This window comes from Xyrauchen texanus, chromosome 2 (genome assembly GCF_025860055.1).
Source record: "Xyrauchen texanus isolate HMW12.3.18 chromosome 2, RBS_HiC_50CHRs, whole genome shotgun sequence".
NCBI lineage: Eukaryota > Metazoa > Chordata > Actinopteri > Cypriniformes > Catostomidae > Xyrauchen > Xyrauchen texanus.
This window is the reverse complement of record NC_068277.1, coordinates 64,243,577-64,268,499: the sequence shown is the minus strand read 5'-3', so window position 1 is coordinate 64,268,499 and position 24,923 is coordinate 64,243,577. Positions and strand designations below refer to the sequence as shown.

The 24,923-nt window shown below is 42.3% G+C and overlaps 1 protein-coding gene across 1 annotated transcript in view; it reads left to right on the top strand.

Annotated features, from left to right (window-relative positions):
* Positions 1–1,505, top strand: part of LOC127661080 (NACHT, LRR and PYD domains-containing protein 3-like) — a 40,492-nt gene extending 38,987 nt beyond the window's left edge. Inside the window, 2 exon segments of the mRNA XM_052151644.1 lie at positions 34–381; positions 384–1,505. Coding sequence (XP_052007604.1) covers positions 34–381; positions 384–571 — 536 coding nt within the window. The 3' untranslated portion in view covers positions 572–1,505.
* Positions 1,506–24,923: the final 23,418 nt, after the last annotated feature.

The window sequence follows — 24,923 nt, the reverse complement described above, 5'->3', positions numbered from 1 at the left end:
TTGTGTATAAATGTTTTCCCTTCTTGTTTTTAGATTTCTGTTATCTCACATTGGATCCAAACACAGCAAATGCTCAACTTGTTCTGTCTGAAGAGAACAGAAAGGTGACATATATGATAGAGGAGCAGTCATATTCTGATCATCCAGAGAGATTTGATAAGTATCCTCAGGTTCTGTGTGCAGAGAGTCTGACTGGGCGCTGTTACTGGGAGGCCGAATGGAGTTGGAAGACTCATATATCAATGACTTATAAAGGAATCAACAGGAAAGGAAGGAGTGAGGAATGTGAGCTTGGATCCAATGAAAAGTCGTGGAGTCTCTACTGCTCTGATGAAAGAATGTTAGTTTGTCACAGAAATGGCACAGACATACCTGTCCCTTCACCCCCTCCAACAGAGTAGGAGTATATCTGGACTGGCCGGCTGGCATTCTATCATTCTACAGCGTCTCTGACACACACACGCTCACACACTTATACACACTCCACACCACATTCACTGAACCCCTCTTTGCTGGTTTTAGAGTTTATGACTCGGTGTCTTTGTGTTCGACCTCCATTCATTCACAGTAGACAAGCTTCCATTGTAAGTGATATGTTGTAAAAGTGATTTCCGTTCATTTTTACAAACTGCAAGATGAGTCAACATTCTTTATTATGGGTTAGGGTTAGACCACAGAACTTAAGTTGTATTTAACTCTTTTTTTACACATGTGGACATAGTTTGTAAAGGCCAGTTACTATCAATGTCAGTGTACCAGTCGCAATCAATGTTATGTAATTTCAAAGACCACAATGGAAATAGGTTTTTAACATTATATTTGTACTCACAATATATAATGCACTACCTTTATTTAATTTCCATTTTGACTTCCTGAAATTCCTGGTGAATGGAACTCAAATGCCTACTGTTATTTAGGTTAGCTCCTTTTATATTCTGCTTCACTCATGTGCCATCTTTGGCCGAATGCCAATCACACATCTGCCCAAAGTGAGATATGCCTTTCTTTTCATTCTTCTTTTGTCTGCATTCTGCCTTTAACATTCTTTTATGCACCCATCTTTGAAGTAGTATTTGTGTCATAATAAATGACAACAAAAGAGGGTTACTGGTGAATATTATGGCCATGTATATTGTGCTGGTGCCGTAGCACCCCAAAATAAGAATGTAAACATGACAAATTACACATATCTACTGCATATTACTTTAAATGATTGTTGAGTTGTAAAAACAGCAACTTTTACTGATCTTGTGTGAATTCTTCTCATAGAATAAGGCATGTAGTCATTGATAACTAATTTTGATGTTATTTTAGTTTATATTTTACATGTAGTCTTGTGTCCTCATTTTTAAATGCTCCTCTAAACGCCTACCATAGTGGAGTGGCCGGTGTCTGACTGTTTGCCAAAAGCACACCGTTGCTCGACTGTTTCAAATCTTTTAGCTCTGAGTGAATGACAAAGAACTTTGCCAAGAGTATATCAGGGCCATTAAAGTCTTCATTTGCATGCACCGTATCAAGCTGTATTATTGTTCTAAATTAAATTCTCACATCTTGTGAGAATCAGAGTTGTTGTATACTTTTCCCTTTTTTACAGTTTATACTCAAAACAATCAAAAACTGTATGAAAACAGCACAGCTCATTGAAGAGACTATAAGTCTATCCCTTACCGCATCTTTATTAGTGGTCGGCCAATTAACTGGCTGATATTTGGTATTTTTAGGATATCGGCAAGGGACGATACCTTTTCCCATTTGAACAATTTGTTTCTCAAGGCCTGACAATGCCAGGAATCGCCTGCTTGCACGTGAAGACATCTGAGACATGTAAACGACCAATCACTTTTTGTTTTGTTGTTTCTAGCCATTGTGTTACCACAATAACAGACAGCAGTGCAACAACGTATCAATTAAAGGGGTCATGACATGAGAAACCAAATTTGCCTTGATCTTTTGGTATATAAGAGGTCTTTGTATCATTAAAACGTCCTGCAAGTTTAATATTTTAAGACGTCCTCCCCATTCTAAACGAATCATTCATTTATTTAATCAAGCTCAAAATACAGCTCGTTCTGGATTCATGGTTAGAAGTGACGTGATGGTTAGAAGTGACGTACCAGCGTTTGCATATGACCGCCTCCAGCACAAGATAACTACGCTTTAAGCGCAAGACAACTACGCTCATTTCGTATCGCCGTGCGCCTCACAAGTGTTCAGCTTTGCCAGAAAACTGTTGCTCAAAGATAAGTCCGTGCCGACTATTCTGGGAACAACGACGACGCAAACTGTAAGTAATCTATTTTAAACTTTAAACTACTTTTTAAAGCGCAATTTCATTCATTATGAATAATCACAGTGTTTTTACTTAGTTTACTTGCATATTGTTCTGGCTGGGGGCGTCAATAATTGATACATAGGCACTGACGTTAGCCAATCATAACAGTGGGCGTTAACACTGAAGTCTTAAATGGAAAACGCCCCCAAAACAGACTGTTTGAATCAGAGGATGAGAAACAGGGTGGGAAAAGGTCATAAATCACTAGATTTTAAAAGTTTTTCTTAAAAAAAAATATATTAATACTATAATTGCACCTAAGGGAACATAATAATACAATAAAAAAACCATGTCATGACCCCTTTAAACTTTTGTGTATCAAACAGATGAACACAAGCTCATTCTCCCTCTTTCTACTTAACAGTTCCAGGCAATTTTAACTGTATTTTCTAATAAAAAAAAAGCCAATATCAATAAAATATCTATAAAAGTTCTAGGTGTGACGAGGCAGGCGAGGAATGAGGATCTATACGCAGCTTTATTAAAGTAAACAAGAAAGCACGCAATGCAATAAAACAAAACACAGGGAACCTCGCACAGAGCATAACAAAACATGCAAGAACTAACAATTTAACTGGGGGAAACAAGGGCTTAAATACACAAGGGAAAACAAGCAACACCTGGGGAAACAATCAGGGAATGAGAGACAATCAGGGGAAACCAATCATAAAATGAAATTACAAAAGACTACAAAAACCAAACAGGAAACAGGAACTAAACAAGAACTTCAACATAAAAGCACAAAAACAAAAGACAACAAGGAATATGTGTGTAATGACTGTGTGGAAATCAGGAGAAGGCAGACAGGGAATTCGGATCTAAATGCGGTTTATTAACAACTAAAACACAAACACTGGAACAAATGAAAAGTCCACAATGGGAAAAGTAAACTCAAACACAAAATAACGCATGGGTGAACACAGGTTGACAAACATCCACGAAGGGCAGGGTTAACTAGAACAAACATGAGTGAAGATGGCAAAACAAACACGAATGAAGCACACACGGGCAAAAGCACGAACATGAAACGATAACGATTGACAAAGGGAAGGGGAGAGAGCGGGGTTTAAATAAACAGACAAGGCAATGACAAAATAACAGACAGGTGCGGACAATAACACAGTGATCAGGGCTGGGAGTGTGAACCGGGAATTGTGGGAAGTGCAGTTTCACACACGGACAGTGAGACTCAGGGCGGACAACAGGGAAAACGTGACATGGAACAGGATCGGTGACGGGTGAAACGGAAAACACGGAGCAGACAACAAGGAAACGTGACATAAACGTGACTAGTGAGACAGAGAACACAGGGCAGACAACACGGGAACGTAACAATTTGACACTAGGGATGAACAGATGTATCGGCTAACAATATATATCGGCCAATTATTGACCAAATTAAAACCTCTGGCATATCTATTATAAGCATGAAAACGCTGAAATGAAAAACCAATGGATGATTTAAAATGAATTAATAACACACTTTGTAAACACTCTAAATGTAAATGCACATTCCAGAAATAATAATCGCCACACTATATAGAAGGACTGGAAGCACTTCTAAGAGCTTCATATATTTTCTCTCTCATTCTTATGTTAGTGCAGAAAAACCACCATAAACCGATGTGACAGTTGTGAAAACGGCACTTACCTATAGGCTACATGATGAGGGAAACTATCTAAAATACTTTGAAACCAGACAAACTTCTGAGACATCGGTATAAATTCCATTAATGCTGCATGATTGATTGAATTAACATTGAAATCGCAATACAGCCTTTATTATTAAACCTTATAAGGTTCTGTTTTTACATTTAACGTTTCAGTCAGTTCATAAACAAAAATGTTTTACAGGTACAAAATAACCTTTAAACTTATTTATTTTTTTCTTTCTTTTTGACATATCTTCTATTAATCTTTCATTGTGGCTCTCTTTAAATGTTTCGTAAGGGCATTATGAGAGAGATCTTTGTGGTTTTTAAAACCCAAATGCTCTGCATGACCATATGATTGCTTAATTTATTAAACAGGAAAGAAGGGCTAATTTTCACACCAAGTAAATTGGTCAAAGCAATATCTGTAATTTTCTAATTGTAAATTAGGCTGGCTTGAGCATTCAGTGTCAGTTCAAGTTAACTGTGTACCATGATGAAACAAAACGTAATCCTCCCCAATACCCCCAAAAGGAGATGTCATATAGAGACCTTAGGTTCCCGGCACCCCTGAGGGGGGAACAGGTGCTACATGACTAGCATGGGAGCAAGCCCGGCAGCCGCTGCCTTTTCTCTCTCTATGTCTTTCGCATAGGGTGTCTGGGCTGGGGCTATCTTAGCGCTATGAAATCCATCGGAGAAGGCGGTCTTTCCAGATTTTATTCTTTCAGGGGGAAAAGACCCTGCGGAGGCCACATCCTGTCCAAGCTAGGGGGAGGTAACATGTGCCAAATACACCACGAGGGTTGTGAAGCCGTACGGTGTGGTGGTAGGTCCTGCCTAATGAGGGGGGAGCTCTACAAGCACGGCAACCGGGGCAGTTGGACTGCCCAAGGGAGACGTGGGTCCGATGACAAGGGGAGCGTATCGCGGAAAATACATCATGGGGAGTTGCCTGAGGAGGGAACTAAGCCCGTGGAGCCCTGCCCCAGTACAGAGCACCTGTGGCTCGTAGTGGGTCTGGACACGAATTGCTCCACTGAATTTGCAGGCCAGAAGGCTAGGGAGGAAAGCATCCAGGAATCGATGCTTAGTGGCTAACCTGGGACAGAAGGCGCACTGGATCAACTTGGTGAAAGGCGCTGTGTGCAAGCGGAACACCTGGTCGGTTGTGCCACATTACCAAGTTCTACCGGCTCGGACCTGACAAAACACGGGATGAGACCGACTCAACCCTGAGACTGTCAAATCTGCCGAAGGTATTGGTGTTGCCCAGCCTTGGCTGGGGGTACCAGTCATCAAGCTGCGAAGGCTGTGGGGAGGACGGAGGGTTCCAGTCCAAGCCCACACTCACGGCAGCCCGGGCAAGCATGTTGGCCATCTGTGCATCAGCCTCAGACTGGGAGGGTTGGACCGTGTTGTGGTTAGTGCCATCTCTGTGAAAAATCACTCTAAAAGACTTGGAGTTTTTGATTTCAGAAGAATAGATTTTATTATCAGACAATAAAGCCGAGTTTCCTGCAGAACTGAACCATCTCTGGGTTTTCGTTCATTTAAATACACATCCTCTAACAAGGTGGGGCTAATACATTCCAAATGTGTCACCACTATCCATAATCCTATTCTTTGACTCTGGTCTGATTATTTTAGGAAGTGGACAGGAGACACCTGTGGAAGAGCCTCACCATATATTTTCTAAGCAGTCATGAGAGCACCTGCACAGGCCTCTAAATAGACACACACATACACTCACCTAAAGGATTATTAGGAACACCTGTTCAATTTCTCATTAATGCAATTATCTAATCAACCAATCACATGGCAGTTGCTTCAATGCATTTAGGGGTGTGGTCCTGGTCAAGACAATCTCCTGAACTCCAAACTGAATGTCAGAATGGGAAAGAAAGGTGATTTAAGCAATTTTGAGCGTGGCATGGTTGTTGGTGCCAGACGGGCCGGTCTGAGTATTTCACAATCTGCTCAGTTACTGGGATTTTCACGCACAACCATTTCTAGGGTGTACAAAGAATGGTGTGAAAAAGGAAAAACATCCAGTATGTGGCAGTCCTGTGGGCGAAAATGCCTTGTTGATGCTAGAGGTCAGAGGAGAATGGGCCGACTGATTCAAGCTGATAGAAGAGCAACTTTTCCTGAAATAACCACTCGTTACAACCGAGGTATGCAGCAAAGCATTTGTGAAGCCACAACACGCACAACCTTGAGGCGGATGGGCTACAACAGCAGAAGACCCCACCGGGTACCACTCATCTCCACTACAAATAGGAAAAAGAGGCTACAATTTGCAAGAGCTCACCAAAATTGGACAGTTGAAGACTGGAAAAATGTTGCCTGGTCTGATGAGTCTCGATTTCTGTTGAGACATTCAGATGGGAGAGTCAGAATTTGGCGTAAACAGAATGAGAACATGGATCCATCATGCCTTGTTACCACTGTGCAGGCTGGTGGTGGTGGTGTAAAGGTGTGGGGGATGTTTTCTTGGCACACTTTAGGCCCCTTAGTGCCAATTGGGCATCGCTTAAATGCCACGGCCTACCTGAGCATTGTTTCTGACCATGTCCATCCCTTTATGGCCACCATGTACCCATCCTCTGATGGCTACTTCCAGCAGGATAATGCACCATGTCACAAAGCTAGAATCATTTCAAATTGGTTTCTTGAACATGACAATGAGTTCACTGTACTAAAATGGCCCCCACAGTCACCAGATCTCAACCCAATAGAGCATCTCTGGGATGTGGTGGAATGGGAGCTTCGTGCCCTGGATGTGCATCCCACAAATCTCCATCAACTGCAAGATGCTATCCTATCAATATGGGCCAACATTTCTAAAGAATGCTTTCAGCACCTTGTTGAATCAATGCCACGTAGAATTAAGGCAGTTCTGAAGGCGAAAGGGGGTCAAACACAGTATTAGTATGGTGTTCCTAATAATCCTTTAGGTGAGTGTATGTTGAGCACACATTCCATCCCGACCCCAAGCCTCTACACACACACACACACACACACACACACAGTAAACTGCATAATAAACTGACCGTCAGAAATTGCGCTGCTTCCACCCTGCATGCCATGGCTCTCCTGCAGGTCCACCAAGCCAAGGTACTCAGAAATATGCACAGGGGTGGCCCTGATCCTGACACACTGTAGGAACTGCGCTCAGCGACCGACCTCGCCCTGAGAGCAACGTAGGTCACAGTGCAGGCGCTCGGGCAGGCGATGGCCACGCTCGTGGTCCAGGAGCGTCAACTATGGCTGAACCTGGTCGAGATGCGTGAAGCCGACAAGACTCGCTTCCTCAATGCCCCTGTCTCACAGTTTGGCCTCTTCGGCGACACCGTCGAGGACTTCGCTCAGCAGTTCTCCACGGTGAAGAAGCAGAAGGAGGCCATCTCACACATCATGCCCCGCTGCAAACCTGCAGCCATGGGCCATGCCCCGTCTGCTTGCCGAGGGCATCCTCCCACGGTCAAGAAACCTTCTGCTCCGCCTCAACCCGGGCCCAGCTCTCAGCCCTAGCGTCGAGCAACCCGCGGGAAGCGCACGCCCCCTGTCGCACGGACACCCTCGAGGACCCGGAAGGCTCCCAGGCGCTCCTGAGACAGTCCACCCAGAGTCCAAGACGTTAGCTCCGGAGGTGGTAAGACCGCTCCGTCCCCCGGTGGAGGGCCGGGAGGAGAATCTTGTGTTTTTTCATTTGCCGCACCCCCTAACAAGGGCTGCGGCATCCAAATTCTCAATAAAAGAGCTATTTCCTTTGTCTCTGGGTCATCTGGCCCACAAATGTCGTTCTCACTGCACTTTGCTTCCAGATCTCAACAGTCCCGGCTTCCTGAACGCGGTGTCCCCGCCCTCAGCCCCACGACTGTTCCCCGGCCGGCTGGTTCAGACGAGTCCAGAGGACGCCAACACCAGACCTCCTCCTCAGTCATGAACCCGCCCCCTGCCGGGTGCGTGGAGCAAGGTAAGTGCTTTGAGTCTATTCTCAGCACCAGAGCCTCGGGCCGCTTCACTGCCTCCCGACGCCGCATTACCTGTTCCGCACCGCTGCGAAGCCCCGCCGGGTACATCCAAAATATTCGTCCCCTTGGTGCCCCTAGCATGGAGTTTAGAGGCGGGGCTCTCTCTGCCCAACCCGTCACGCTGGCTGCACCGGACAATTCGACTCAGTTCCACAATTCAGTTTGCCAGGCCTCCGCCCCCCTTCGTGGGCGTCCATTTTTCTGCAGTACACGGCGAACATGCCCAGTCCCTGTGTGAAGAAATCGCCTCTCTTCTAATCAAGGACGCGATAGAGACTGTCCCTCCAACTGAAACGAAGAAGGGTTTCTACAGCCCTTACTTCATTTTACCCAAGAAAGGTGGTGGCTTACGACCGATCTTGGACCTGCGAGTTTTCAACCAGGCTCTGTCTAAACTCCCATTCAAAATGCTCACCCAGAAACAAATTCTATCTGGCATCCTGCATCTAGATTGGTTCGTAGGGGTAGACCTGAAGGACGCATACTTTCATGTCTCGATCCGCCCACGACATCGACCCTTTCTACGGTTCGCGTTCGACGGCCAGGTGTATCAGTACAAAGTCCTTGCTTGCCCAGTGGAGCTTGCCCAGCGGAGAGTGGAGGCTCCAACCCCAGTCGGTCCAGCTGATCTGAGACCTGTTCGGCAAGGCCCAGGTAGACCTGTTTGCCTCCCAAGAAACCTCCCACTGCTGCGCAAGTACGCATTTCCCCCAGTGAGCCTTCTTGCACAGGTGCTGTGCAAGGTCAGGGAGCACGAAGAGCATGTCATTCTGGTGGCCCCCTACTGGCCCACTGGGACTTGGTTCTTGGACCTCACGCTTCTCGCGACAGCCCCTCCCTGGAGAATTCCCCTGAGGAAGGACCTCCTTTCTCAGGGACGGGGCACGCTCTGGCACCCGCACCCGCACCTAGACCTCTGGAACCTCCACGTCTGGCCCCTGGACGGGATGCGCAAGATCTAGCCGGTCTACCATCGACCGTCAGAGATACTTCCAACCAAGCCAGAGCCCGCTCTACCAGGCACCTTTACGCCCTAAAGTGGCGCTTGTTCACAAATTGGTGTTCTTCCCGGGCTGAAGACCCACAGAGGTGCACAGTTAGGTCAGTGCTCGTGTTTCTACAGGAGAGGCTGGAGAGGAGGCTGTCCCCCACCACCCTCAAGGTGTATGTCGCTGCCATCGTGGCTCACCGTGACACAATAGACGGCAAGTCTCTAGGTAAGCACGACTTAATTATCAGGTTCCTAAAAGGTGCCCGGAGGCTAACTCCCTCCCGGCCTAACCTGTTTCCCTCCTGGGATCTCTCGATCGTCCTCACGGGCCTCCAGAGACCCCCCTTCGAGCCGCTAGATTCAGCTGGACTCAGGGCCCTCTCTCTCAAGACTGCCCTGCTGATCGCGTTCGCCTCCATCAAGAGGGTCGGGGACCTGCAAGCGGTCTCTGTTAGCGACACTTGCCTGGAGTTCGGTCCGGCAGACACATACGTGATCCTAAGACTGCTACCGGGCTACGTGCCCAAGGATCCTACCACACACTTCAGAGACCAGGTAGTGAACCTGCAAGCGCTGCCCCGGGAGGAGGCAGACCCAGCCCTTTCGTTGCTGTGTCCGGTACGTGCTTTGCATATCTATTTGGACCGCACGCAGAGCTCTAGACGTTCTGAGCAGCTCTTCGTCTGCTTTGGGGGACAGCAGAAAGGGAACGCTGTCTCCAAACAGAGGCTCGCCCACTGGGTTGTCGACGCCATCTCACTGGCTTATCACACCCAGGCCGTGCCCCCTCCTTGCGGGTCCGAATTCACTCAACCAGGAGTGTTGCGTCCTCATGGGCACTGGCCAGGGGCACCTCCCTAGCAGACATCTGCAGAGCAGCAGGGTGGGCAACACCTAACACTTTCGCGAGATTCTGTCAGTATCGAATTGAGTCAGTATCGTCCATACCACCGCGCCAACTTTCCTACATAGATCCTAAGCGGCCATGTGATGTATTCACCACTCTTTGTCTCCCCTGCAGGGTAGGTGTGGTCTCTGCAGGGTCTTCTCCCCATGAAAGAATAGGAAACGGGGTAAGACCCCCTTCCCTAAATGCATGTAAGGGCCCCGGCCGTTGTTGCTCTGTGTGAGAAACATAGAGAGAAAAGAGGCTCAGCCAGGCTTGGCCCATTCCAAGGTTGGCAAGCATCACCTTGTTCCCCCCTCCAGGGTAACCAGAAGGATTCTGATGGCTTTAATGGGGCATTGGGGAAGGGTACGTGCAGCCTGATACAGCTGGTCGCCTTTGCACATAAGAAATACCTGCCCGCTCCTGTATCAGCAGTTCACGTACACGGCTCAGTGCATGGCACGTTTAAAAGTGGACCCCTAGTGTCGCTTCTCTGACACAATGTGGAGAGAGCGACAGAAGGGGAACGTCTAGGTTACATATGTAACCTCCGTTCCCCGATGGAGGGAACGAGACATGGTGTCTTCCCCGCCACGTTGCTGAGCCGAGCCACTGTTGTGGCCGGACCATTTCCGGCTCCTCAGAAAAATCCTGAATGAACTCCCGTATTCGCCCCGCTTAAATACCTGTATGTCCGGGGGCAGGATATGCAAATACCATCTGCCAAATTTTCATTGGCCTTTTTTCATAGAACAGAGGTATATATCGGCGCTCAAGAGAGACCCCTAGTGTCGCTTCTCTGATACAATGTCTCGTTCCCTCCATCGGGGAACGGAGGTTACATACATAACCTAGACGTTCTTGCTTGTAGTGTATATGTCTTCAACCCAGATACTTTGTGCATCGTAGAGGGTCACCCTTTGGGGTGAGGTTAGCTAGCACTTACACCCAGGGTGTGGTTCTTCATATCTTCATATATATTCATTGGAGGAATCAATTTCCTCCCAATTTGGTCTTTCTGTCCATCCAGAGTAGTTGCCATTGCATTGGGCCATTCACATTGATCAATGTCATCTGCTTCACTGTGGCTCGAGTCAAGAATGATTTTACCAATGGTAACACACAACAGAATATTATTCCTTCCACAATGTTGTTATTCCAAAAATTATATTAATTTTAGCTAATTGTGCACCCCATTTCTAAAGCAATCTATTTAAATTGCTATAAAAAAGCCAAGCCATGTAAATTTTTAGTCACCACCATGTTTTCTTTTTTCCATTCTTCATTATTATTAAAATGTACATGAGTTCAATAAAAGCATAAGCAAAAATAATTTTTCAATCTTAATTCTTCATCATACAAACAATCCCAGGTTTGTTTAATACTTTTTTAAATAATTTAGGCACTTTCAATCTATAATTTATCTTCTAAACAGGGTATCACTAATGACACAGTGAGAGAATGCTTGGTATTCATTGCTGTGATAAAATATTTTAATAAAGCAGTTATTAAAACACAGTCGGGTTGAGTGGAACTCACAACTTCGGGCAGGCTTCTAACATAAAAGCATCCATCCACTTTCTTAAACCCATTTCACCCTTCTTGGACACGTTTCCAGGGTCGATGAAGCCCTGTCTTAGGTTGCTCTCATTTTGCAATTGGACAGTCTCACCCATCATTGGGTCATCACCTCTTGCCACTGGAGAGTCTTACCCGTCATTGGGTCATCATCTCTTGTCTCTGGTCTCGATACTGCTCAGTCCTATTATCCAATCTTTAATAATCTGGTATCACCTGAGAACTATCACAGCCAATGGAACCATCTACAACTGCTTAAATATGGAGACCGTTCATAACATGTTTAAATTTACAAATTTACAAACTGGCCTCAATAAGAGAAGTACACAGCAAAACTGGCTGCTCCTCTTCATAATAATCTAAAGACAGGTTTCTCTAATTTCTCCTATCCTGTCTCTTCACCCTTGTTTGTCTTTCTTTTTATAGGTCCACCATCCACATTCTCCTAAACCTTCTACAGTTCCCTTGAGTATTGGGAGCTGACCTTTGGGGTCACATATGGAGGTATTTTAAAAAGGACCTTGCCATTTAACTCTCCTCTGCATCCCTCAGTATTTTTCTGGCCTGCCTCATATTTTTCAGTGAATTTTATCCTTCTTTTTGAACAATGTTAGCACTTATCTCTCTCTCGCTCTCTCTCTCTGTTTGTGCGAGTGTGCATGTGCGAGAACAGTGAAGTTGGTGTGAGTGAGAGCTGAGTGAGTTTCTACTTTATTATATATATTTTTTCTTTAGTATTATTAAGTTAGATAAAAGTTGTAGTTTTGGAGTGGGGTTACTGTGGGTTTTTGGATGACTTTTGTCAGCGTGCTCTGAACAAAGGAGACAAACACGGGAGATTTCCAGGGGATGACTATCAGGCATGGTTGTATAGTTATGACTGATGCCTCTGTCTCGGTGGAAGATTGTTTATTAGCGGTGAGCTCTGTAGTCGGTGGAGTAAATATTACATCTGCATCACGCATGAACAAGGCCATCGTGTTTTTTCTGAATGAAATTCAGATGGTAGATACTTTGATTGAGAATGGGTTAACAATCAAAGACACATTTGTGCCTGTTTTGCCATTGTCAAGTCCAATGAAGAAAATTGTTCTTTCAAACGTTCCACAATTTGAAAGAAGTGAAAAATTTGAGGAAATACTTCGAAGGTATGGTAAGCTAATAAGCCCTATTAAGATGATTCCGCTTGGTTGTAAGAATTCTGAACTGAAACATGTAATGTCGTTCAGATGCCAAGCGATTATGATTATGAATTCTCAGAGTGAAGCTCTGAATTTGTCTGTAAAGCTGAAACTTGATGGTAAAGATTATACAATTTTCATCAGTTCGGAGAAGATGAAATGCTTTGTGTGTGGAGGATTTGGTCATGTTAGGCAGTGTAGAAGATGAAAATTCTCAAGATTTGAGTATATACGCACAAAGTGAAGATTCTGACAATGACTATGAAGATATGGGGAGCAATTTGGATGAGAATAATTTGACTGTTTCAAGTGCACAGACACTTTACTGTTGAGGGTAGGCACAAACTTTATTCAGTTAAGCAAATTAATGACTTTCTTGATTGTACTAAAGGACTTCGTAAGCCTAAGATTGAGACTTTCTTTCCTGATTTGAGTTTGTTTTTGGCATCTGGTACAGCAGCAATGAGAAAAGCTTCTTTTGATGAGCTTTATAAGCCTAAAAGATATCGTTTCAAGAAGATTCTGAGCAATGTGAGAAGTTCTTTGAATGGTAAAACATTAATAGTATAGTCATGAAAGACTTAATTTTTTTTTCTTTTTTCTTTCTTTTTTTTGGCTGGAGATTTTAACTGTACTTTAGATCACACATTAGATAGGAATCATGAAGAACCCAACAGTCACTCAGCAGAGGCTTTTAGAAAATTAATAATTGTGGCAGGGTGGAGGGCGGGGCCGGGTCGTGATCCTACACACCTGGGCCCATATTAGGATAATTATGCCTCCGTGAGGGTTAAAGGCTGACTGCAGGGGATCGTGTGGGAGAGAGAAATCATTTACGGACATGTCTGTCATGTGTGTGTTTGTGTCTTAAGTTGATCATTAAACTATTATTTATATTGAAAAGCCGGTTCTCGCCTCTTCCTTTCCATTGATCACTTTACACTGGTGTCGAAGCCCAGGAAGGAGGAGGGATACACCGTAGTAGAGTTCTCGCCACTACCGTCCACCCCAACAGAGCAGCCGCGGCCATCTGCCGGGGGACGAGGAGCCCAGCCGCCTGAACGAGGACGATGGCCGCCGACCGCGAGGGGAGAAGGGGCTCCTAGCCAACCGCCTGGAACGGTCAGGGCCGCTGCCAGGGGCGCAGGAGTCACCTACCGGCCGCTGAAACGCAGCAGGGTTTAAGACCGCCAACCGCGAGCAGGGAGGGGCTCACTGCCGACCGCCTGGAGTGAGAGAACCGCTGCCAGGGGCGGGGGAGACCCCTTCTGTTCCCCGAGAACGCGGCGGGGTGTTCCGTCTGCCAGGGACTGGAGGATTGCCTCTGATCCGCCCAGAGAGGCACGGCTGTCGTCCGATAGAGGGTGGAGGAGTGGCCGAGGAACAAGCTGCGGCGTATCGGAGAACTGGCGAGTAAGAGTTTATTTTTTTTTAATCTCTCTCTCCTCTCTCTCTCTCTCACTGTCGCTCTGCGTTGGCCTTTTCCCTCTTTTAAATTTTACAGTTTTTTGGGGGGTACTACACTGTTACAGTATTATTTCTGTTTCCCTCTCCTTGTCCAGGTAGATGGGGATGACCTGCCGGCAAACAGCGCAGAAGGCGCGCCCTCCCCCAGGGAAAGGGTGTACATCAGGCTGGGGGCTCCCCAGCCTGAGAGAACGAGGGAGGAATGTGGCAGGGCGGAGGGCGGGGCCGGGTCGTGATCCTACACACCCGGTCCCGTATTAGGCTAATTATGCCTCCGTGAGGGTTAAAGGCTGACTGCAGGGGATCGTGCGGGAGAGAGAGATTGTTTACGGACATGTCCGTCATGTGTGTGTTTATGTTGTCTTTTAAGTTTATCATTAAACCATTATTTATATCGTCAAGCCGGTTCTCGCCTCCTCCTTTCCATTGATCACTTTACAATAATCTATTATGATTTTTATGATGTTTGGAGAGAAGCATTTCCTAATATAAAACAATATACATGGTTAAAAGTACATTCTAATATGGTTTCTGCAGCAAGGCTTGACAGATTTTATGTACAAAGAAATGCTAGTGGAATTTTTTTTAATAGTTGCATTACTCCCACTTATTTATCAGACCATCACTATATGTCTGTCACTGTCAGAGGTGGGCACAAATACATCAAAAACTATTTTGTTACAAAATACAAATACTGGCTCATGAAATGTAACAAAATAAAATACAAAATACTGATGTGAAAAATGTATTTAAATAAAATACATGTAATTAGTATTTTGAAAATACCAAAATACTCCCACAATAATCTTAAGTCTTTTTTTTATTACTGAAAGATCAATAACACAAATAGTAGCAATAACACAAATATGAGAAATGTGTAAATTAAAAATGGCGAAGTAGCAAAATAAAAAAGTATGGGCATTTCACTAAATCTCTACAGGGCCTGACAGGTCAATAACAGAAATAGTAGCAATAACACAACTATGCTACAAAAGAGAAACCTAAACCATTGTCATTTAGGCTAGTTGTTTTTAAGTACAACCAACTTCTCCAATAATTCAGGAGTTAATCCCCTTCTATGAGGGCGGTAGACCATGCCTGCAAAAGAAAAGAGACGCTCAACTGGGGCTGATGATGGCAGAGTGGTGTTGAATCTCACGAAGAGCAGCTTGATTAGTGGATATGAGTCCAGTGAAGCCAGGTCCTTTCTGGGGTCCTCCAGGAAGTGAAGGGTCTCTAACTCTGCTTTGCTGTGGCTTGGTAAGACCTCTCTGTCCATCTGGTTGTCGATTCCTGTTGAGAGTGAAGACAATAGAATCAGAAAAAACAAACATTGTTATTCATATACTTTCATACACAAGGTAACAATATGACATATGAATAACTTCTCATTTAATGATTAACACCTGAAATTGCTGTTTGCTACAAGCCTTCTGAAGTGGATACATTTTCTCCTTACCTTGAACAGAAAAGACAAAGAATTCATCTTCATTCTCCTCAGTGGTGCTTGAGCTTGTTGCTGCAGCATCACACTCTGACAGAAGACCAAGCTCTTCAGCTGCGTGCAGAATGAGTTGATGTATACTCTTCTTCTCACATGTTAGTCTCAAAGGCAACCACCTCATCTTGAAAAATGGATGTGTTACTGTAGCAAGGATGGCTTCGTTTACATCCGTCTTCAGCTGCAGGAAGTTGCTGAACCTCCTCTCAAAGCCAGCTAAGGTAGCTTGCAAAATGTGTGAGCAGTACCGCAGGTTTGAAGCTTGCAGGTCTTGCAATTTAGCTTGGACAGCAAAGAGAGTCGGTAAAAGCTCACCATAGAAACATGCATTTTGCCCTTGAAGGCGATCTATCGAAATGGCAATAGGCTTCAACACTCTGCAATATTCCTCAATGAAGTCAAGTTCCACTTCTCTGAATAATGGAAGTTGCAAGGCAGTCATGATCTCAGGAAGCTTCTCACGAAGACATGCCAACTGACTCAAGCAGTCATACAGAGAATTCCACCTGCAAATGCAGGGTGTCTTGAGTTGCTGGTCAATCAGTTGGCTTAGCATCTCAGCACTCTTTGGTCTGCCAGATGCAGTCCATAGGGCTGAGCACTTTGCCATGGTTGAGTGATTAAGTCTAGAGAGAGTTGGATTCTCTTTGATTGATTTCTTAGCATCAGTTGTTGAGACCAAACTCAGTGTGTGTGTGGCACACCTGATGTGAGGTGGTAAAATGATAGAACACCCTGACGTTTCTTCTTCTTCGGGATCTATGATGACGTAGGACAGATCACGTTCCTGCTCTTCAATTTCATCTTGTCCATCCGATACTACACAGATATTGAACTCTTCAAACGCCTTTACGAAGTTGGAGGCATTATCAGTAACTGTAGCCACAATCATTTCTGTAGTCAGTCCATACTCTGTGTGAATTTCCTCCAAAAGCTCTGCTATACGGCTGTATGTATGAGGGCTGGGAAAGTGTCTGCACGCAAGAGCAGCTGATTCTCTTTTAAGTGTATCTCTATGTATCCAGTGTACAGTTACACCCATATAACTGGTCTTTTTGTTGACCAGATATCAGCAGTTGTACAAACATGCTTTAAGTTTTTAAGTGTCTCCTTCAGGTTTGTTGTCTTTGCAGTAAATTCATCATCAATTCATCTTCGGAGAGTTCTTCTGGACATGACACCAGCACCTTGGGCAAAGTCCCTGCACTAAGTCTGTAAATTCTTTCTGTTCAACTGTGGCTAATGGGTACATTCCTTTGACAATAAAGGATGTCACAAGGGAGTCAATTTTACTTTGTGGTACTGATAGGCCAACGTGACCAAACAGAGTAGTCTGTGTCAACGATGTTTTGGCTCTCTTTTGTTGTCCACTGGTACATTCCTTTTTGTAATCGTCAAATTCCCTTAATTTCTCAGGATGCTTTCGTCTCAAATGTGTCTTAAAGTTTGATGTTGCTTGATGCAAGCCACATATGATTGCTTTTTTGGTTGTGCACAGCTGACACTCAGCTTCTATCTTTCCACTTGGAATTTGAGATACTATTTTGAAGAATGTCCCATCCAATATGGCACACTTTATCCCTGTGGTACCTTCATCTGTTGCTGTATCATCCTGGCACAGTTCTGATGGGTTGTGATCTTCACTCATCTCGGATGTCTTGCATTTCAAACTAAATGGTAAAAAATATTATTGTTAGATTATCAGTTGCAATTTACAGCCATAACTCAAATTACTACACACCAAAGAATAAGCTCTATTAATAAAACATTTAGCCAGAATGAAATCTATTCACTTTAAATCAATTACTTCTTCATAATTAATACAGGAAAATGCACACCATATTGCTTTACTGAATGTACATTAAATTAATGCCTTTATGCCTACTACAGTAGGCCTATAGCCTGACCTTTAAAATAGATTTTGAGAGTGGTATATATATTATTCTCCCGAGACCCCTACCTCACTAGGTATTCAGCTCATTAGCTCAGATCAGTGGAGAACTAACGTTACTGCAGAAAATGTTGGGGATAGGCTAGTACCCCAGGGGAAAAAAAATAACAGACCGAGAATTTTCGTAACAAAATCAAAATTAAATTTTAATCATAATATATATGATTAATCAGATTAATCATAATATGTGTGGGTTTGTTTTACACACGAGACTCTAACTGCCCTGACCGCGTATGCCTTTTCCATAGTAGAATCGCGCTGCGTGCGCAATTACTGAAAAACAATAAGATTGATGGTTATTTTATATTTATATTTAATATTTATACAATATTTCTCATATGTAATAAGTTTAAAAACGTGTAAAAACTGCAGATGGATATTATATTGTGAACGCTTGCTTAGCATGGAGATTTCAGTGGAGTTACGACAGACGCGCTGTTTCATATAGGTAGGGCCTATGATGTCCTTTTATGAATGACAACAGTGCATTGATCTCATAAGGCACAATTATTTTCTCTATAATGCCGTTCAGTGTGCAATATGTGTGTGTGTGTAGACTGTATATTTTTCACAAAACACTTTACCTTAATGCCGCTTTTAAGAGGAGCAGCGCCACTTCTTCTCCAGTGTTCAAAACTCATTCACTTCTTGGAGGGAGCCCGGTCTACACAGTGTCACGTGATTTTCGTGCATCTAACCTGGACATTGCCTTTGCCAACAACATCAGACCGAAAATATGGCAAAATCTTTTACTATGGTGATTTTTCTTAAGTATTTAAGTATTTGAAATACTCTAAATACACTCCCTCAAAATATTTTGTTACAAACTACATTTTATTTTTTCCACACCTGCAAAATACACTAAAGTAATTAAATACGTATTTAAAATACATTTAATTGAAATACTGCCCATGTCTGGTCACTGTCACTTCAGCACAGAACACTTTTAAATGTCCTTACTGCCATTTCAGTAATAGGCTGGTACCGGATCACAATTTTGTGCATGCAATTACACTTTTCTGGGAGGAATGTGGAGAGAGGTGGGACATTGGTAAAGTTCAAGTAAAACTTTTCTGTCAGAAGTATTCTGCACATAACAGGATTATTCTTGAAAACAAAATGAGACAACTTGAACAAGATATTTTGCAGTTGAACATTGAAGAGTATGATGAAAGTACTGCTGAAGTTTTGGAAACAAGAAAGATTCTTCTCCAGAACCTTCTAGAAGAAAAAGCCAAAGAGACTCTGATTCGTGCAAGGTTTATGTCTTTTAATTGTATGGATTCTTCAACATCTTTCTTTTTCAATTTGGAGAAGAAAAGTGCTGATAGGAAAACTTTTAGTTGTATAAAGGGAGGGAAACGACTGCAGAACATGAGATAATTGCTTATGCTTTGCAGTTTTATGAAAATCTCTATAGAGTGGAACCATGTGATGGAGATATAACAGACACACTTCTCCAAGATCTACCTCATCTGAAGTAAAAATATAATTCTAAACTTGATGAACCATTGAATATGAAAGAATTGACTGCAGCCATTAAAGATCTGTCTTCAGGCAAGGCTCCGGGGTTTTTTATTTTTTATTTATTTAACAGGGATAGTGTATGGCACTCAGCCATACCAGAATTAGCTACAAGCTAAATTTCATCTGTAGTCCCTGGGCAGGAAAAGGTAACATACAATTAACAATCCAACAAACCATATAAATATACCATAAAACCTCATCACGCAAGTAGCCTCTCAGACAACAAAATTTCACATTCTTAAAAAAGCACAATAAAACAGAACAACAGAACAAAATAAAGTGCAATATTAATAAACACAACAATACAATATTAGGATGCGACAAAAAATGAATTTTTGGAATTTATGATTAATGGGTACATGATTGTATAGATTTTAGCCATAATTTTACTTTATATTTAAAACTAGTAAATGTACTAATGTCTCTAATCTCATTTGGGACTAAGTTCCAGTACTTAGAGGCTCTGATAGAGAAGGCTGATCTGCCAAACTCAGTACGTCTGCGCTGTACGGCACAGTTTGGATGGATTAACTGCAGAATTCTATAAGCAGTTTTGGCCAGTCATTGGAAAAGACTTGTTCCCAGTTTTTTAGAGTGTTTTGATAGAGGTACTTTACCAGTGAGTCTATGGAGAGCAGCGATTACCCTGTTACCCAAGAAAGGTGATCTTGGTGATATAAGAAACTGGCGGCCAGTGTCTCTGCTTGGAATTGACTATAAGATACTGTCCAAAGCATTAACCAACAGATTAAAACTTTACATATCTAAATTAATTCACGCTGACCAGTCAGATTGTATTCCTAAACGCACAATATTTGATAATTTGTTTTTAATGCATGATCTGATTTCTTTTGCCAGAGACCATAATCTTAATGTAGGATTTTTATCTTTGGACCAAGAAAAAGCTTTTGATCATGTTGATCATGGGTTTCTTTTTAAGTGTTTTGAAGCTTTTGGATTTGGTTCTTCATTTATTTCCTATGTTATGTTATTGTATACTGATATATATAGTATCTTAAAAATGAATGGTTCGCTCACAAGACCTTTCTCAGTCAACAGGGGCATACGGCAAGGATGTAAAATGTCAGGCATTATATATATATGCTATTGCCATTGAACCATTGCTAACTGTTCTGAGATCTCATCTTGGTGGAATCTCAACAGTAGGGCCTTCTACTTCAGAGTTGGTAACAGTTAAACTCAGTGCTTATGCAGACGATGTTACCTTGAATATTAGGTCAAATGAGGATGTGTGCAACCTGGAAATGGCCCTTGAGACCTATCAAAAAGCCTCCTCAGCTTTAGGGGTTTAAAGTGCTGGGGATCTTTCTCGGAACAAAAAAATATATGCAGAAAAATTGGGAAGGTCTCTGTGAAAAAGTAGCTGGTCGGTTGCAGAAGTGGAGATGGATTCTTCCTCAACTGTCTTATAGAGGGAGGGTTCTTGTTGTTAATAACTTAGCAGCATCCATGCTGTGGCATCGTTTAACTGTTATTGACCACGCAAAGGAACTACTACAAAACTTACAGAAAAATTTTGTTGATTTTTTCTGGGATGGTTTCCACTGGCTTCCTCCTGGTTTTATATCTACCAGTAAATTAAGGAGGACAAGGACTGATCGAACTATCTGTTAAGGTCAAAGCTATGGGACTAAAATCTGCCCAGAGACTACTTTTCTCTACAGACTTTATTCCTTGGGTGTCATTTGGATTAGCTATATTAAAATACAATTGTTTTTGATGTCACCATTTAATGAAAATGTTACATCTGAAGTAAATGTTTATGCATCTGTTTTTAAATTTTGGAATGTGTTTAAGTTGTATAGGTCTGAAAATGATCATTATGGCTTGGATGAACCATTATTTTTTAATCCTTTTTTGGGAAATATTTGTATGTCTAATAGTGTAGCTAAGTCATGTATGAGATTAGCAAAAGATATTGCTGGACAGGTTGATTTGAAATCTGTGAGGGTAGTGGAGCAGTTGATTTTCAGGCTTTCCTCCTCCCCTTTTTCAGTTTTTATGTTGTGCTTTAGAGGATGGGCCCATACAGTTAACTCTTGCTAAATTAAGCGTATCACCTGGAGGTTGGAAAGCTGTTAAAATTTGAGAAATTAGAAGGGCTGAAATTTCAAACAGCTGGGAAAAAAGACATATATCAGATCTGTGTAAAAATTATTTATTTTAATGATCTTCATGATATATGTGATACAAAATGGAGAGAGGGTTAGGGTTAGTTACAGATGATATTGTGCCCTCCTGGAGAATTCTTTATAAAAGTCCCCTTCCAAAATGTTCAGGAGATTTGCAACGGATGTTGTTCAAAAATTTGAAAAAAAAAAAATCAACTCAAAATGTTCTTCCTTCTTGTCATTTTTGTAATATGCATGAAACAGTCTTTCATGTTTTTATTGAATGTCCAAGGTTAGTGTCACTTTTTACATTGTTGGAAAGGATTCTCGTACGGTTGGGTTTTGATTTTAGCAAAATAATTTTTATTTATGGGTGTAGGTATTCTAAAGTGAAGAAGGAACGATGTAATGTTGCCAATTTTATAATTGGTCAAACAAAAATAGCAATTTGGAAAACTTGCAGACTTGAACTTGAAGGACAAATTATTAATGTTATAAATCTTTAGGGTTAGGGTTAGGGTTCCATTAGTGGAATCAAGAATAAGGGTAGAATATGTTTTTTACTACAGGAAACATGGTTGAGTTTGTGCATAAATGGTGGGTAAATACTGGCTTGCTTGTACTTTGTGAAGATGAGTCTTTATCATTTAATTGGTAATTATTTTTGAATATTTTTTTTTCTTTGTTCTTTATATAGTGTGAAATGTGTGATGATTGATTAAATACATTTTAAACCTCAAAACCTCTCTCTCTCTCTCTCTCTCTCTCTCTCTCTCTCTCTCTCTCTCTCTCTTTGCATCTCACTTTTATTTTTGTTAATCTCTTTAGTCTTTAGGAACTGTGGTGAACTCAGCTTTGCTGTTGCACAACCGCTCGGCTCCGAAGAAAACAATCTGCCTTACAGACGCACGCCCACTTCCCTTTATACACGTATGTACGGGGGCAGGGCATGCAAATTCTGCTTGCCAATTTCAAATTGGCCTTTTCTCAAGTTCAGAGGTACGCGAGGCTCCCAAGGAAGACCCCTTGTGTCACTTCATTCGACACAATGTCAAGTGAGTGACAGAAGGGGAATGTATTGCAAGCAACAGTTAAAATGATTAAAAAACGTTTACATCTACGGGAGGTCACTTTTGCACTGATATTTCCAGCCAAATTGAGAATAGATGCTAAGGATGGCAGTAAAACATTCTCATGCCACAGTAAGCGATGTGGCTAGCGGCTGGAGTTTATTTTGTAGAGCAACACACTTTAGGGACAGTTTTGTGTATGAATCTACTTGCTCTTTTTTGCTTATTCTGCCTATTGGCTGGAGTTTATTTTGTGGAGTATTTCTGGAAAAGTCATTGGAGTAAGTCATTTGCTGACATGTGGCAGCCAAGTGGGCCGGCTCACTGAACATCTTCTTGACAGTTTGAGGAACCTACACGTTTTTTTTGTGTGCTGGTGCCACCTATCGGCTGGAGTTTTTTCTGGCTTTCTGAGAGTATTTCTGGCTAAGTCAATGGAATGAGTAAGTAATTTGCTTGTACTCATGTTGCAGCTGACTGGACCGACTCACTGAACATTTCTTTGACTGTGTGAAGAATCTGCGTGTTCTTTTTGTGCTTGTTCTGTCTGGCGGCTGGAATTATTTTGTAGAATAACACCCCTTCAAGACAGTTTTTTGAATTAATCTACACGCTCTTTGTGTTTATTCTGCCTGTTGGCTGGTGTTTGTTTTATAAATTATAATTTGCTGTGTAATTCTGTCTCACAAAATCTGTTTAAAAACACCAGACTTGAGCAATCCAATGGCATGGTTATCACGGGGGTTCTCGTAGGCGAACATGCACTGTTTGAGTCTGGAGGGATGGATGCCAGTTGGCGCAGCCTTTCTTTTTTATGTTTTTGTTTTTTGTTCTAAGGGATGTTTGAGGTTTGATTGTTACACTAATGTTGGAATGTCGTCTTTATAATCTTGTCTTTGACACACAATCAATTTTTTTCCTATAGTGCTGCCTCAAGTAAGAGCAGGGGAGTCATTACACTGAAAAGTAAACATCAATAATTTAAATGTCTCAAACAGAGTAACTATGAATAAGGAAGAGTCATTATTTTAGCTTAAATTCAGGGACAAAGTATTATTGTGGCTAATATTTATGCACCAAACGTCGATGATCAGGGTTTTTTATAGATCTTGAAGGGATGTTGCAAGCTGCTGGCACCCCTGATGATATAATATTGGAAGAAGACTATGCCTTGCCTCAACTGAATTATGTATTCCTTTTCTAAGTTCTCGGGATACAGAGTTAATTGGTCTAAACCCGAAGCTTTGTCTCTGAAAGGGTACTGCCCAGTAACAGCTTTTCAGCCGGGTGCCTTCCAGTGGCCCAAACAGGTCATTAAGTATTTGGGTATTTTATTCCAAATTTGTGTGATTTATTTAGTTACTTTTGACCCCTTATTAAAAATATTTTAGAGTGATGTGGGCAGGTGGGCTTCATAAAATTTTTCTATGATTGGGAAGGTTAAGTCAAATGTTATTAAAATGAATTATATTCCAAAATTCATCTATCTGCAACAATCTCTTCCTCTAGATGTCTCCCTCTCTTATTTCAAGCAATTTGGTAGCATAGCAAAATCCTTCATTTGGAATGGTAAACATCCCAGATTACATTTCATAAAGTTGTATAGTCCGATTGACAAAGGTGGGCTAGGCCTACCCAAGATTTTGTTTATTATTATGCATTCAGTCTGATATTTGGCTCATTGGTCGCTTCCACCTGAGAGAGCCCCTGAAGTCCTTGCCCTAATTTCGACATTGCAAAGCCTTTCTATCAAACTAACTGGAGAAGTTAAGTTACACCCAGTTATCTCACATTTGCACGCAGTATGGACAAAAGTGTCCAGAGTGTTTAATTTGGACATTTATTTAAATGTAGCCTCGAGCATATGGCTGAATCCAAAATTATGTATTAATAAATCCCCTTTCTGCTGTAGAGAGTGGATTGAGAGGGAGGTTAATATGCTGAGTGACCTATATGTGAGTGGAGTGTTGAGATCCTTTGAAAATATGATTCAACATTTTGGGATTCCCAGATCTCAGTTCTTCAGGTATTTACAGCTGCACCACCTGCTCTGTACTATTTTTGGGAGTAGCATATACCCCCCTAAAATGGCATATACTCTGTGAGTGGTGATTACTGCTTTTGGAAAAGGTCACGAGGCATCACTGTATTTCTACCTGCTAATTCAGAGTTTGGGGGACGGAGCTTCAGCTGCTCTCAAGAGATTATGGGAGAAAGATTTAATCTTGGTATTGGAGGAGGGAGTGTGGGTTAGGATTCCAAAAAATGTCAAGTCTACATGTAGAGATGCAATGGTGCACCTTATGCAATTCAAGATTTTACATCGATTCTATTGGACTTGCTATAGATTGTATAGGCTTGGTCTGAAAGACACACCCACCTGCTGACAATGCCATTCAGAAGATGGTGACACAACCCATGTGGTGTGTTAAGATCCAAGAATTTTTGTTGAGGGTTAATTGTTTTATGTGTGATGTATTCTGCACTCAAATTACATTTTGCTCCAGACTCTGTATTTTAGGTGATAAGGCAGTCATTAATATAGGGGATAAATATATAACAAAAATTGGGTCCTAGCCAGTGCTATGTTTGGCAGACAGATTGTGTTT